This window comes from Lynx rufus, unplaced genomic scaffold, assembly GCF_022079265.1.
Source record: "Lynx rufus isolate CCGP_SWC_20201006 ecotype Redwood Valley unplaced genomic scaffold, mLynRuf1.p SCAF_10, whole genome shotgun sequence".
Classification (NCBI taxonomy): domain Eukaryota; kingdom Metazoa; phylum Chordata; class Mammalia; order Carnivora; family Felidae; genus Lynx; species Lynx rufus.
Window position 1 is genome coordinate 59,049,343 of NW_025814824.1, and position 16,425 is coordinate 59,065,767.

Consider the following 16,425-nt stretch of genomic DNA (forward strand, 5'->3'; position numbering starts at 1 on the left):
GTGGGTTCTGCCCCGCCCCCAGCCCTCACCCCGCCCCCCCCACCACATGTGAGTTATTAGAACCTCTCCACAACACCTTACCCCTCATCTCCTGCTCAGCTCCTTCGCTTGCCCCTCACTGAGGGTGGGACAGCCAGAGCCCAGTGGTGATCATGGCACTTCAGGCCGATACCTAGACCATCAAAGCCAATATACATGGCAAGGAGAACTGGGTGAGGTCACAGCACTCTAAATTTAGGGTCAAGAATAATTGGAGGTAGATGCATTTAATTTTTATTTTAAAATTAGTGTCAGCACCTTCACACTTTACTCCCTTTGTCTATCCCCCCCCCCCCCCCCCCCCGCCATCCCCACCCCCAGGTGGATGCCCTTTTTCTGATCACCACCTTGCTTATTCCTCCTGAGGCCAGGCCCCCTGCATGGCCACAGCCCCCCTCCTGCTGAAGGAATCAGGTTCCGGCTCTTCCCCGCCAAGCCAAACTGGCACACGGAGCTTTCACCCTGGGAGGCAGGTAAGGGAGTGGCAGAAAGCACAGGATTAAGCAGGCTGGCTAAGAGGAGGACAGGGTGTGCGGAGAACAAAGCCTCACGCATGTCCTCGCCTCCAAGATGGACAGAGTGCAGGGAGCGCAGAGGGACTGAACTGAGGGGAGTGACCCATAATTGTGAGTGACCGCGTGAGGAGTGTTTGGTAGGAGGTTTGGGTTTTTTATTTAAAAAGTACCGGTCAAGGCAGCGTTAGCAGAGAAAGCCATACTACTTCCCTGTCTTGTTTCAACCTTAATAACCTAAGTGAAGAAAAAGAACACGTTTAGTTAGAGGCATGTATGTGACAAATTTTTTTATTTCAAAATCTCAAATTTTGACCAGCATAGCACCACTGACAGGGGTGCCCTGAAAGAACTTTATGATTTGATCACCAGAAATGATTACGCCAGGCTGTAATTAAGGCTAACCAATCAAAATCCAGGTACCCAATACCAGTTATAATTCAGGTAGAAACTTCGGATCATAGGAACCCTGAGACTGGTTTTACAGGGAACCTCTGAATTATTTTCTAAGTTCTACAGCATGTATGAGGACACTGGCCCAAAAGCTTGCTTCTCACACATAGAAACCGACTAAGAGGTAGATGAGAGATTCCAGATTCCATCTAGCAGTGGAGAGACAGGGCTCCAGCCGCTGTGTCAGAGACAGGCCCTAAAGCAAAGTCCACTTAAGCCTGAGCTGAGGTGAGGGCGCAGCCTCCTGGCACCTCCTCCTCAAGCTGGAAGAGAAAGGAGGCTGGCACTGCTCTCCCCATTGCTACCGGTTCCTCTCCCTGGGCCTAGGCAGGGCCTCTCTTGTGCTCCACCTTGACCTACCTGCCTCCCAAGGTTAATGTCCTCACAAGACACCGGTCCCCACGTCAAGTAGAGGGGTAGATGTAGAGCCTCCTCACATCAAGACCGCTGACAAAAGCCACACACACGTGATCCCCTATCCTCCGACGGTCTCTTTCCCACATCTGGAAAGGAGAGGAATCACAGAAGTTTCTCTTTTGGCTTTTCTCCCTGGGGCTCAGTTCACAGGTCGATGCTGAGCCCGACTCTGAACGTTAGGATTTTATCCACAGACAGGTGTGTAACTGCACACGCTAGATTCAGAGGAGAAAACCCATGCCGATTGTTTCAGGCTACACATACTTAGCTTGCTAAACAAAGGAAGGATTTCTCTTGATTATGCACAATGGTTTGGTGTCTCTAAAAGAGCTGTGTAAAAACTGAACTCCTGTTCGTGCATGAATTACACTGACTTCACGAGCTCTACAGAGGCACGTCCCCCTCGAGGCACAGAAGCCAGGGCTCGACCTAACACAGGTGCCAGCAGCAGCCCTGACAGCGCAGGAGGGGCTGGGAAAGCGAGGCCCTGGGGCCCAGAGAGGCCCCGGGCAGTGGCCCAGATGTCTCCTCAGTGTCTGGTGCTGCCTGGTGACTGCCATGCTCTGGGCTGCCCAGCTCTTCTTACAGAGTCTGGAAAAGAGTTATCTGGGAACACTGCTACGTTTGGATTTTAAACATTCAGTATTGGGTGGGGGAAACAACAGTAAAAGCTCAGGTCTACACTTTAAAACTACAGTATATAAAAGTAATAAAACCCACGGTGGAGGGGGTTAACATCATTTTTGGTTAGTCTGCAACAAAAACAGTAACGTAGGCCTGGGAAAGATGCCACACGGGGCAAGAGAGTGTGAAGAAGCGAAGCAGAGAATGGGCTTGTCGCTGGGTGAGATGTGTCAGGCTGGCCCGGCCCCCGAAGCCTGGATGGAGCACAGGGTAAATGCGCCATGAAAGATCCCACAAAACAGGACTCCACACCATTAAAACAAAGACAAACACCAGCTCTTTTCTGACTTCCAAACATGGAGCTGTAACATATGTGACACAAGTTGGTTAAGACCCCACTAAAACAGCACATACAGAAACAATACCTCACTTGTCACTCCCTACAAGTACATACTCCATTTACAGCTCTGCTTTGAAAAGCAGGAAAAATTGTTCAAACATCTATCCAGCAGTGATGTTTTCAAAAGTATGTACACCTAACGGTCCGGAGAACGCTCGCTCTGGACCCAGTGTCAGCACCATCAAAGTGCAGTGTCTGTGACTGCAAATGAGACGGAAATTTAAAATACAGTACTTTCTGAGGCCTAGGACTAGCTCATGATACACTTTAAAGCATTCGTGGCGGACAGGCGTGTCCTCAAGGGCCTTCCTTTCAGACAGGCACGAGATCGCCACTGGTTACACGTAAGTGCATTTTGCATCACCGTACAGATATATAATATTCCCCTCAGAGGATATAGGAAATTTAATTAAATGCTTCACAGAGTTTTACAAAAATTGCTAAAAAAATTTTTTTGCACTTCAATTCTTAATTTTTAAATGTGCCACTTTTCACACCATCAATTACAAACTACTTTCTGACTGAATTACTCAACCCTAAGGAAGAACTTGGTTTCAGGGACCACGTCCCTCTCCAAAAGTGTGCATTTCGCTCGGAAATGCACCAGCACGCGTGCTACACGTACTCGCTCCCCACGTACCAGCCACAGGAATCTGCGGAGCCACTGGGCGGCCTGAAGCCTCCACCCCGACGGCGTGAACCACCAACCAGACGAGATGATGGCCTCGGTCCCGCGGCTGGCGTCGGCGTGATCTCAGGAGGTCGGGGTTAGAGCAAAGTGCTGGGCAGGTTGCTGCTCTGCCAGCGCAGGCAGGTGGTCTTTGAATGTTTATACAGGTGGCTGGACTGACTGAACCTCTTGCCGCACTTGAGGCAGGCGTAGGGTTTTTCACCTGTGTGAACACGGATGTGCTTCTTGCAATCTGTCAAGGTCAGAAAAGTCTTGCAGCAGATTTTGCAGGCGTACTTGCGAGCCCCCTCTACGACCAAGACGTTGTGCTCTGACAAGGCCTTCTTGCACTTTGACAGAACGTCAGCAGATGCCCTGGTCAGCTGCGGAGGGCCAGGCTGCGAAGGATGGCCGTTCTCAAACGAGGACGTGGCTGCATTCATCATTAGCTGGGAACCGGCAGAGTTTTCTGGGATCTGGGAGCTCCTGACAGAAGTTACAACCGGCATTTTGGGAGCTATGCGTCGGTAGTACGGAAAGTTACTGGCTCCTCCTCTTGGGGAGCCCATCATGACCCTGGAGAAGGAGGAGTGGAGGCCCAAACCGGACCTGGAAAAATCCATCCCAAACTGTTCTCCTCCTTGGTAGCCTGAAGTCTGCACACAGGGCAGGCCCATCACTTCCTGCATAGGCCTGACAAAGTGGGAGTCCGCAGGCTCACTGAATGGGTTCTCCACGTGAGAGCCAGGGGCCGAGGAGGGCCCGCCAGCAGGCCCAGCCTCCGGACTCAACAAATAAGGAGCCTCGCCCTCCAACCTGCAGTCACTGGTGGTGTTTGGGATGTTATCATCATTGTTCTGATTTGCACTAAAGTTACTTCCTCTGCTCTTGTTAAGAAAATTCGAGATGCTAAAAGTCGATTTATGTTCTAGGTTATTTGTGACTTCCAAAATATGGATGTCACCTACCCTGTCAGTGCTAGACTGGGGATCCGAGAAACTCCGATCGCTACTTTCAGGGCTGAGGTCTATCTTCTCGGCACTGACCACAACCCCTTCCACTTCCACAGATTCGCTGCCTTCTGCTTGTGAGGTCACGTCACTCACTTCATCCTGAGGCTCAGGAGAGCTCAGGGGCTCAGATTTAACCACCACTCTCATGTGTTCCTTGTCACCAAGGCCAACCTCAGGATTTTCACACTGAAAACCACTTTTCTCGGTCGCGGCTTCCTGCTCAAAACTGGTCTCCACCTGAGTTGCACGAGAGGCCATGGACAACTGGGCCATGTTGCTGGCACTGTTGTCAGACTGGCTGGGCACCTGGGCATCTTCTTGAGCACCGAAAGACTGGTCAAACATGATGGCACTATCTTCCTGGTTGTCGGTCATTCCGTCAGCCTTAGGGTTATCCACCATTTTCAGGGAGTCTGGTGAGAAGAACTCCTCCCGAGAGTGGACCCCTGACGGCCCGTTCTCTGGCGTAACGTCAGCGATGGCGGCCTCCTCCAGGGTGGGTCGGAGGCGCTGTCTGGCCCGCTCCTCTGCAGACTGCTTGCGTTTATGAAGGCGTCTTATGGGGAAGGGTGTCCGCTGGTCCAGGTTGCTGCGCATCGACGAGCTCAGGGGGGCTGGCTGCTCCTCGCCACTCTGGCTGGAATTGAGGGCCGAGCTCACGATGCTCAGCCCCAGCTGCTGCAGCATAAAGGAGCGCTGCATGCGGGCACTCTGCTCCTGGACGCGCTCACTGGGGGGAGACATGGGCAGCGTCCTTGTCGTTAAGTAATGTTTACATGCCTTAACGACAGAGTTCAAATGCAGGTGAGAGGCTGCCAATAAGACATCCATAACGTTGCTCTCCCCCAGCATGAGGGTGGAGGTGTACATCATGTCAATCAGTGCAGCAAAGGCCTCCGCTGTCACTACCTCGCTATCCAGCTGGATCATGTTCATGGTCTGATCTCCCTCTGCCACGGAGAACAGGGCTCGGAAATGCGTGCTGCATGCTGCCAGTACAGATCGGTGGGCTTTAAAATGTCTATTCCCCACTACAATGACACAGTCACAGAGCTGACCGTGAAGTCTCTGGTAGTTCAGTTGCTGGAAGATCTGTTCAAAGTGTCCAGGAAAATCCATGATCCTACAGAAAAAAAAAGAAAGAAAGAGTTAAGACTTAGAAAAGCTGAAATCAAAGTCAGAGCACAGAGGGTGTGATGAAAAGAGATGTGGATGGCCCAGCTTGGGCCTTTTAAAGCTTTTGATATTTCTGATCATGGGCACACAGACTAAAAACCTGTCCAATGAGGAGCAAATGCCCATTCAGCTAACGGTCCTGGACACATGTACACGTGGGACCAGCTACTGGCTATTTACAGGCTCCCCTTCACTCTTCATAGGACTGACCCTTGTAACACTTAGGACCCAGTGTGTAAGTACAGAATATCTATCCTGCACAAGTTAATTCGAATTCTGCGTTCCCTAAGGACAAAGAATAAGCTCCCAAGAAATTCCAGTCTTTCAGCAATCTTAAAGAAGTCAAGGGGCAAATTGGTATGAGTGGGTAAGATTTCCAGCTATAGACGGAGATAGATCGCACACATGCATTTACCCCCACTCACTGCTGAAACCCCATTAAACGGACACTAAAGTTTTTGGATTTGCTGTTTAAATTTTTTTTGTTGTTGTTGTTTATTCTTGAGAGAGCCCGAGACAGACAACAGGGGAGAGGCAGAGAGAGTGGGGAACACAGAATCTGAAGCAGGCCCCAGGCTCTGAGCTGTCAGCACAGAGCCTGACGCAGGGCTCAGATGCTTAACCAACTGAGCCACCCAGGCACCCCTGGATTTGCTGTTTAAAAGGTATAAACCCACAAGGACAAGAAGAATGGGAAAGAAGTATCAGTGGCATTTTGTAAGCTGGTAAGCAGAAAAATGAATGAGCGCTGACTCAACAAGCCCAGAGAGCTAAATCCTAAACTAGCAATGGACAAAACAACCTGACTTCTATATAAGCCCCCTACCTCCCCAAAGGCTCAGGAACTGGCTTCACGAGTGCCAGGGGAAGCAGACTGAAGGTGATGCCAAGACAGGAGGACTGGCTGGAAGTCTAGTCAATAAAAAAAATCATACACTGGAAGTTCTAGGGAGAACTTTTACATGCTGAGCTTAGGGATCCACCCACCTCCTACCCTTGACTGTGCCAGGGAAGCAAAGAGGAAGGGTCTTTCTGTTTTTTACTTCTATAGCGACAGGCTGGTTGCTGATTTTTCCACCAAACATGACTATACATAAAGTGGGTTGAGATCATTTAAAAATAGGAAATGAGAGTGGAAAGAAAGCCAGAGCGCTCCTTAGTGATAATACAGGTACACTGGGCAACAAAGTGAGCCTGTCAACATAAGGGCACCCCAAGCCTATTTTATACTTCATGTTTTTTATAAAAACTAGTCACTTTAAGTAAGGCAATGTATAAAACAGATTGTATTTTCCGGGGCGCCTGGGTGGCGCAGTCGGTTAAGCGTCCGACTTCAGCCAGGTCACGATCTCGCGGTCCGGGAGTTCGAGCCCCGCATCAGGCTCTGGGCTGATGGCTCAGAGCCTGGAGCCTGTTTCCGATTCTGTGTCTCCCTCTCTCTCTGCCCCTCCCCTGTTCATGCTCTGTCTCTCTCTGTCTTAAAAATAAATAAACGTTGGAAAAAAAAAAAATTAAAAAAAAAAAAAAAACAGATTGTATTTTCCAAGATGGCTGGCCACACGAAGCTCTCCCGTCTTGCATGCTTTCTTACAATGTGACACAGACCCTCCTCTCATCAAGAGGTGGGGTCTGTGTTCACTCCCCCTGAAGCCAGGCAAGTCTATGACTATGGCAGAAATTGCACTGTGTGACTTGTGAGCTGGATTACAAAAGGCAACATAGCTTTCCTCTGTTCTTTCTGACTTGCTCTTGGAAGCCAGCCGCCATGCTGCGAAGAAGCCTAGCTAAAGTCTAGCTGGCGGTTGGCACCTGCTCCCACAGTGAGGATGCCTTCAAAGTGACTTCAGCCCCAGAGCTGAGCCCAGCCAATCTCTAGAACTGTCAGAGATAATAAAATGATTTTTGTTGTTTCAAGCCAGTGAGTTTGCAGAGTGATTTGTTACATGGCAACAAATAACTGGAACCATGTGAAACTTGTTAACATCTCACAAATCAACATGCAAATCCTAGCTCAAGAAACAACTTTTTTTTTTTTTTTTTTGTCTGCCTACTTTGGGGGAAATCACTTTTTCATCCATTCTTAGTGCATATGGTGCAGATCAGACTGCCCTAAACCTCTGAGTTCCAAGAGTGGACAGATAATCCAGGGAGATCTGGCCACTCCCCATGACTTACAGGTATGTGACTCAAGCCATGCCAATTAGAGTCTGCCCTGGCATTCTCTGAACTCAGCTTGCAAGTCATAAGGTAGATGTAAGTCTAGCACTGATGGTGGCCATTTTTGCCTGAGAAGGAAGCCAACACCAAAAACAATGTCCTGATCACATTAAGACCCTGGGAACCAGCCGTGACTGTAGGGGGCATCACCCTAGGGCTTCCTACTTCGTAAGCCAATGAATTCCCCCTCTATCTTAGCCTAGTTTACGCTGGATCTGTCACATAGTTAAACATGAGGTTTAAATCATAATTTCGAAAAACCTAAATAACATGGCTATCTGAAAACATTTTTGGATCTAGAAGGGGTATTTTAAAAATTCAGTCTGGGAGACATAAAAGTTGTTACTCTCAGCTCTGATAGAAGAGAATCATGAATCAAGATCATGGTTATTCAAAGCTCTCAAGCAGCTCTAGCAAACTCAAGAGGCCCAGTGTAAAAGTGATAAAAAGAGCTCATGCTGAGAAGGCAAGCGTTTTAGCAAAAGCTGACTGTCTGAAGCCTTGAAACCAAGGAAAACAGCTTCAGGTCTCTAAAAGATTTTAAAATGTGACAATATGAGTCTATATAGTTGGAGGAGATACAGCAAGTGATCTACCAATTTGTAACTGACTCAGAGCAAGCGTACAGCACGGTATTTGTTATCTGCAGGAACAGATTTTTAGTAATTTCCAAACTAAATATCATTAAGAAAATACACTTACACCACTGCTTGTTACATTAACATGAATAGTCAAGAGCTGACTGTTTTCTCAATAGATTTACTTTCCTAATAATGCTTTACTTAGACTAATAAAAAAGTTCATTTGTGTTCTAGGAGAACAAACCCATTAATAGCACATTTTAAACTATTTGACTTCTGTATTGACCTACCTGCATGCTTTTCAATAATATACTTAGTTCATAAAGCAAAGTACACCCACACTCAGATATCATCGGCCACCCTATCAAGGGACCTGCTGCCTGTGCGCCAGGCAGGACCTGCACACAAGTTGCCACCTGCAGGAAGTGTCTTGACATTCTAAGGAATTCTTAACCGTTCAATATCCCTAATCTGGAAAAATAACCAAACAGAACTTGTCCTCCACTTTTAAAGACGATACAGACAAAAATAAATGTAAGAGAATAAAACTAGGCAAGGTCCCAGACAAGCGGTCTAGGATTTTTGACAGGGCTCTAAGTCCTGGCGTCCTAGAACATTCAACCCGCTTCCACTTGATTTGACTAAGTGGAAGTAGCGAAAGGCTAGGGACCAGGTGGGCACACAGGTGCCCAGGCTTAACCCCAGAACCCAATCTGTCATCAGGACTGATTTCATAATCTGTTTCTGCTCTTTCGGGGCTGGCTTGGGAACTGGACAGGTCAGGTCTATTAAAAAGCGCATCTATCAATGACCAAAAGTGAGCATGACTGGGGAACTCAAGCTAAAGCCAGAGCCCTCACCATCTTACCCTACCCCCCAGCTCTCCCTGCTCTGCCACCTTGTTTTCCAGTTCACAGTTCCTGGGGATTAGCTGACCTAGAACTTCATGATTCCGTTTGAGTCAGAAAAGGTATTCATGCCCTACTTACATGCCTAGCACAAACTCAAAATGCTCTTTCTACTAAGACAGCTTTTTGAGGGCAGGGACTGCATTTTCTCCCTCCCAAAGTGCCTGATGTACAGCACCATAAATTATCTTTTGAATGAGCTCTGACTGTATATAGATAAAATATAACACTGTATTACCCAACAGCCATTTTCCTGAGAGTCCGGTCTCTAAAATCAGCCAAAAACCAGAAAGTCTCAGAATATCCAAAATAAAGATCAAAGCCTGTGTATGAAAGATTTCCTCATAGGAAAGTCCCTCAAGAGCTCACATACATAGTCTTTTGTTTTAAATAAGCAAAATTCAAGTTTTTCTAGTTTCCTGATGATTGAAGACAAGCAACAGCAATTCTAGAATGAGGGCAAGCGGCGGCTGCACATTGACAGCTGCAAAAAAAGACAGCTGATCCACTAAGGGACAAAAGAGGTCCGGCAACTTGGAGACATGTCCTCGAGGGGCTATACAACCTGAGATCACAATAGCCCATGAAGGCACTTGTGTATTTGGTGTACAGATTCATTCATCCAGTGTTTTGAAGTGCTTGCTTCATTCAAGGTTAAGTGCTGTGGAGATCTGTATGGCACAGTCCTAACTGTCAAAGGTGCTTGGTGGAAACAAGACATATACAAATAACCATATAACAAAGTGGAAAGCATTAAGTGCCACCAGAGAGATAACTGTGCTTGGTAATTCAGAGAAGGCAAAGGTTATTTCCAGCTTCTTGGTGGCCCTGACAACAGAGCTAGGCACAGGTCTGCATTTGGATAAAATGAGATGTAAAATGCATTCCAGATGGAGGTAAAAGTGGGAGAGGTTTGAGGTGGGGGGAAGCAGGGTATCTATTCTGGCTGGAGAGTAAGTAGGTAAGGCTAGTATGGCAGGTATTAGATCGTGAATGCTCAAAACTGATGTTAATGACCACCACACATGGTCCGAAAAGTTAAAAAAGAGGCATACAATTTTGAACCAAAGACTATCATCACTTTTCAGGTGACTTCTGTAAAAAATATTTTGTTCGTTTGTTTGTTTTGAGAAAGAGCGAAAGAGCATGCTGGCGTGCAAGAGTGCAGGGAGGGGCAGAGGGAGAGAAGTTTTTTTCTTTTCTTTCTTCTTCTTTTTTTTTTTTTTTTTTGAGATAGAGAATCTTAAGCAGGCTCCATGCCCAGAGAGGAGCCCAGACATGGACGGGCTCCATCTCATGACCCTGAGATCATGACCTGAGGTGAAATCAAGAGTCAGATGCTCAACTGAGCCAGCCAGGCACCCAAAAATATTTTGTTTTTTAAAGCTTGAGCACAGTACCAGTCAGGGTTCTTGGTTGTAGCAACAGAAACTGTTTCTAGCTAACCTAAGCATAAAAATAAGCTGCTGAAAGAGTTGATGGGAAGGCTGGACACCTGAGCTGGAACTGGGCAGCAGAAACAATCTGGCCAGAATGCTGTGTGTGCGCTGAACGCAGCCACTACTACAAAATGCAGGCTCTACAGGGGACTGGATCTCCCCTTGCCTTCATTATTGTTAGTTTCAATTCTTGAACACACGTCTTTTTAAATATTATGTGAGATGAAATGAAAAGTACACTTGAAGTCATTGTGCTGCGTACTGCCACGCAATGTTGTCTCAAGGAAAAATACTCGTGCAACTTTCGAATTGTAAGCTGAACTAATTGCTTTTTTCATGGAACACCATTATAACTTGGGAGAACAATGACTGACAAACTATGGTTCTCAGACTTGAGTATTTGCCACTCATTCTCTTGAAAATGAATGAAATGAGCCTGTCATTTCAAGGAAAACAGTATTTATTGCCTATGATAAAATTTGAGCTTTCAGGTAAAAATTAGAATTTTGGAAAATTTGTATTGGTCACCATGAGTTTGACAGCTTCTCAGTGCTCAAACCCAATGAGATCATTGGTGATACTAATGGAATATGATTTTTTTAATATTGTATACTAAATGTAACAATATTTGGAAGATCTGCATAACTCAGTGAATCAGTGTTTCCCAAATGACCAATGTTATAAACTGTGATGTTAAAAAATAAGGTATGGATAAAGAAATGGTTCACAGTGCAAGACACAAACTAATGTATTTCAGTGTAACAGAATATGAAGTTTGTTGATACAGTTTCAGATGACACATTGCAACTAACCAACCACTTAAGAAAATACCATTTGCTCAGTTTTGTTATAGTATCAGAAAAGACTATCCAAAGTTATCTGAAAAAGCTACTAAAATACTCCTCCCTTTTCCAAATACATATCTGTGACGCTGGATTTTTCTTGGTATACTTTAATCAAGATGATATCACAACAGGGGTGCCTGGGTGGCTCAGTCAGTTAAACATCTGACTTTGGCTCAGGTCATGATTGCATGGTGCGTGAGTTCGAGCACCACGTCGGGCTCTGTGCTGACAACTCAGAGCCTGGAGCCTGTTTCGGATTCTGTGTCTCCCTCTCTTTCTGCCCCTCCCCCACTCATGTTCTGTCTGTCTCTCTCTCTCAAAAATAAATAAACATTAAAACATTAAAAAAAATTTTTTAATGTTTTCATTTATTCTTGAGACAGGGAGAGACAGAGCATGAGCAGGGGAGGAGGAGAGAGAGAGGGAGACACACAATCTGAGGCAGGCTCCAGGCTCTGAGCTGTCAGCACAGAACCCGATGCGGGGCTCGAACTCATGGAGTGTGAGATCATGACCTGAGCTGAAGTTGGACGCTCAACTGACTGAGCCACCCAGGCGCCCCAAAATTTTTTTTAAAAAAGATTGTATCATAACAAATTGAATACAAAAGCAGGAATGAGAATACACCTGTGTTAAAGTAGACATTAAAAGGACTACAAAAAAATGTATATCAATACCACCCTGGTGCCCACAACTTGGTTTCAAATACCATTTTCTAGGGGCACCTGGGTAGCTCAGTCAGTTGAATGTCCAGCTTTGGCCCAGGTCATGATCTCGCAGCTTGTGAGTTCGAGCCCCACGTCAGGCTCTGTGCTGAGAGCTCGGAGCCTGGAGCCTGCTTCAGATTCTGTGTCTCCCTCTCTCTCTGCCCTTCCCCTGCTCATGGTCTCTCTCTCTCTCTCTCTCTCTCTCTCTCTCTCTCTCTCTCTCTCACACACACACACACACACACACACAAATAAACATTTTTAAAAAATTCAAATACCATTTTCTAACAAAAGGAACTAGTGCTCTTTGGAGAAATGGCTGATTCTAGGACTGAGGCAGAAAATACACAAGCCTGCAGTATCTTACAGTGTCAGAAAGTAAGGAAATGCTTCAAACAAACAAACACGATAATGTATGTGAATGGGACGCAGGACCAACAGGAGAAAGAACTCCCAAAGGCCAAAGGTGGAACAATTTAGCAAAAAGATAAAACAGTACTGGACTATACCCCAAATGTATACAATAAATATCCATAGGTCCATACTGATATACACAAACACATAAATACTGGGGAGAGAAGAGTCAAATCTCCTGTGCAGAAGAATTCCAAGTAGTTTATGTAAATTCTCGACCCTCAAAGAGATGGAGGGGTGGAGCCCCTTGATGTGAGCTGTGCACGGTGACTTCCTTCCAGGGCACAGGACAGCATGCCTATTTTATTACAATGAAGTCAGTACTCCTACACAATTCCTAATATGTTTGAGCTTCCCGAAAGATAAATCAAAGCCTTTAGCAAATATCTGTATAACTAATCAAATGAAAGGCACCCCCCACAACTGGACCCTGAGATCAAACGTCACTGCTCAGTGATGAAAATGCTGTAAACAACTCTAAGGGCAGCAGTTTGCTCAAACAGCTGGTCTTCTAGCATATGAGAAGTTCGCTTCATACTTAGACAAAAGGTGCAGTGTCATGTCCCATTCCGTCCCACCTGCTACACTAGCAAAATCTGGCTCTGGTAGACAGTGTCCATATTTGAGAAATGGTAAGTACAGCAAAAGAAAAACCTACGCTTCAAACTGACAGAGGAGAACAGTATTGACTCAAATATCTTAAATTTATCTTTTCCCTTTCTAAGGAAAAGATGAGGCAGATTCAAGATTCTGTGTCAGCCCTATAGCAAACTTTGTCATATCTCACTGTACAGAAGATATTTTTAAGTCTTACCCACACTGAAGAACTCCAGTATAATTCATACTCAGTACTTTTAATATTAAAACATTTGCATGCATTTTGTATCAAAGTGGTTTTTAAAAATGACTTCAACTTCTCGTGACAGTCTTACAACAAAGTCTCTTTCGAGAGCACTGACCTCTAAATTTAGGAAACACCCTACTCTAAGATGTTTTTCTTCCAAATCTTATCACGTTCAGAATTTTGCTAGAAATACCTCAATTAACCAGAATAGAGCTTGCCAGCATCCCCAGCTAACTATGTCTTAACACAATTTTTAGGAGAAAAAAGGCAAATCAAAAAAAAACAAGTTGATTTCAGAACTCTTAAAAAGTCCTGGTTCATTTATTCAGTAAAACGCACGGGCCCAGAATAGGTCCCCAACCAGTTAGTCTTACCTGGCAGGTCACCAAGCTGTCAGTGGTGGCCAGGCCAGTCTTCCCAAGTTTGCTAAGATTTCCAGTGAGGGTTAGAGCAACAGTGGGAAGCCTTCCTTTGGTTTAGTGGCTGTTCTTAACATTCTTTCCTCTTTCTCCACCTGGTCTCTTCCCTCCACCTCTGCTCTTTTGGCTTGAGGCCAACCACCCTCTCTTTGGCAAAATGACCAGGCATTAAGACTTTGGCAAATGACGAGCAAATTCTCCAGAAGACTACTAGGCGTCCAGCACACTTTTTTAATTATCTAAGGTACAACAGCCCATACAAGGATAACAAATCATCAATGATTAAGGCACAGCATCCTCTAAAGATCCCAATGTAAGTAACATCTTCTACTTACTATAACTGAAAAGTATATTAACATATTTTGCAAGAAGTTTTGTTTCAATTCTCGAAGGTGAGGGGTTTCTTCTATTCATTCAAATTACCCAGAACCCGAGCCTTTTACTTAGTAATCAAGGCTTTACTGTTTTTTTCCCTAAAAAATTTCCTCCGAATAAATATTTAGGATTTGTCTCCTGTAAAGGACTTAGCTTCTTACAGTACCCTCCACCAGGCCAGAATGCGGGCTGACTTTTTTTTTTTCTTTTTTTTTTTTGTAAGGTAAAAACCTAACTCTCCACCCCTCCTTAATTCACTGCCTGATGTTAGCATTTAGGTACGAAGCTGTCCTCCAAACAAGGGGAAGAGGGGCAACAGCAGTTCTTACCACTGCACCGCCCCCCCCCACCCCCACCCCCACAGCTCCCAACATGAAGCCTGGAAGTAATGGGTATTCAGTAAATGCCCATAATCAGTTTAGTCCTTCGATAACCAGCGGGGACATTCCAAAAGACTAGCTCCACCCCTCCAGGGTCAACCGCCGGTCCCCGATTCCAGAACGCCTTGGCCTTGCTCTGGTGAAAGGAAACCTCGACGCTCACAGACCCAGGAAGGGGGCATCGAAGCCACCCGACCCCAACCCGTAGGGCGGCAGATCCTCTGCTAACCCGCCAGGCTATAGGTCCTAGGCCATTCCCACCCCATCCCAGTAACCAACGTCGCCTGCCCGCAGAGTCGTGGGGGCAAGAGCCCCCGCCCCACCCGGCAGACAGACAGCCTGGCGTCGGGACCTGGGGGACGCCTGCGCAGAAGGACCCGCCTCCCACCCGCCTGGCCCCTCCGCTCCGGAGGGTAACAATACCCCTTCAGAAAGACGGGCAGGGTAGGCGGGGGTCACCGGTACGCGTCTGCGCGCGCCCCGACGCCTAGGCTCGAGCGGACTCGCGCCGACAGCCTAGCCCTCCAGGAGCTCAACGGTCTCCACGTGAGCGCGCCCGCGAGCCCCACCACCGCTGGTGCTGACAGGGTCGCCTCACCTGAGCCGGGCTCCGCCCCCCTGCTCGCTGGAGGAGGCGGTGACCCTTCTCCGATCCGACCTGACACTGTCGGAGGAGGCGGGAACGTCCAGCCCGGCGTCTCCGCGGTGGGATTTCCTCCCCCTTCCGCCCACCCCGCCTCTCGTCCCCCAGCTCCTTCAGTCCTTTCGCCGCCGCACTCTGAGAACACCACGGCAGCGGTGGACAGTAAACGGAAGTGACGCCCGCGAGGGAGCCTACTCCGCTCCATTCCTCCTCCCTCCGACCGAGCTGCAGCCAATCAGAATGGGAGGGGGAGGGGCCGGAGCAGAAGTGCAGCCAGCCGGCGCGCGGAATCCGAAGGAATTTACTCGGCCCCCCCGGAACACCGACCAATCGACGGCCCCAGGAGCTCGCTGTGTTTACTACCGACTGAATCCGTGAGCGCTGGTGACCAATCACCATTTTCCTTACAACACGTAAAACTGTTATCAAACGCCTTTTAAGGCGGGATTTAGCACTAAGCGGCTCTAGGTTTGGACTGTAGAAAAGAGACTTTGTGCTGCAGCCAATCGAGAGCCGCTGTGGTGGAGGTGAGCGGGTTTTCCGCCTAATTGTGCCAATCACAGTCGCGGCTCTCTGAGGTCTGCGCGAGCTACGGGGCGAGCCCGCCGGGACGGTGTCTCACCATTGGCTGGACCCGAAGAATTTCTCCGCTCTGGCGGTGGCGCGCCCTTCCGTGACCCCCGGCTCTCTCTCCGCAGTGAGTGCTCTTCCCGGAGCTCACACACACACGCAGCGGTCCGGAGGTTGACTTCCCATCTTGTAGACTTGGGGAAAAATAAAATAACATTCCAAGAGTCTGTGTGGGTTGAATGAAGCCAAATCCAGGCTAAAAACGCTGCATACCAAAAATACTGTCTGTCCGACAGCAGTTGGGTGCGGTGCGGCCCCACGTCCAGTCCCGGCGGCGGCGTCTCCTAGTGCGGGCGCCCGAGGAGTCCGGCAGGGGTCCCGGGCCCGACTCGCCCTTCGCGCTGCCGTACTCAGTGCTCTAGGTCGCATTAGCCTGCCGCCGCCAGAACCCACGTGGAAGGCTCGCGGGTGTACGTGAGACGCTGTCAGAAAAGAGCAGGCTCCGGGGCGGATCCCGAGCTCCCAGGTGCACGCTCGGATGGAGAACCGAGCAGCCTCCCGGAGGCACCGGGCCCTGGGCTGGAAGGAAGCCTTCCTTCTCGGGTGAAGAGGAGACCAGCGAGCCCGTGAGGGGCCTTCCGGCGGGAGCTGTCCAGGAGCTCTGCGTGGCTCCGGAGACCAAGGCAGGCAGGGGATCGCCGCTGGGTTTTTTGGGGTGGGGTCGGGAGAGATCTAAAATGGAACACCCCACTTCTTCAGAACTTAATACCCAAATATCA

The 16,425-nt window shown here is 47.8% G+C and overlaps 1 protein-coding gene across 1 annotated transcript; it reads right to left on the minus strand.

Moving 5' to 3' along the window:
* Nucleotides 1-372: 372 nt before the first annotated feature.
* Nucleotides 373-15,195, minus strand: ZBTB5 (zinc finger and BTB domain containing 5). The gene is made up of 3 exons (XM_047066395.1): nt 15,032-15,195; nt 3,086-5,251; nt 373-1,507 (listed from the first exon to the last, which is right to left on the minus strand). Exon 2 carries the CDS (start codon nt 5,245-5,247, stop codon nt 3,214-3,216), a length of 2,034 nt encoding a protein of 677 aa, XP_046922351.1. The 5' UTR covers nt 5,248-5,251; nt 15,032-15,195; the 3' UTR covers nt 373-1,507; nt 3,086-3,213.
* Nucleotides 15,196-16,425: the final 1,230 nt, after the last annotated feature.

Bases quoted from the DNA above. Each gene is read 5' to 3' on its own strand.
- ZBTB5 (XM_047066395.1), bottom strand. From the start codon at position 5,247: ATGGATTTTCCTGGACACTTTGAACAGATCTTCCAGCAACTGAACTAC.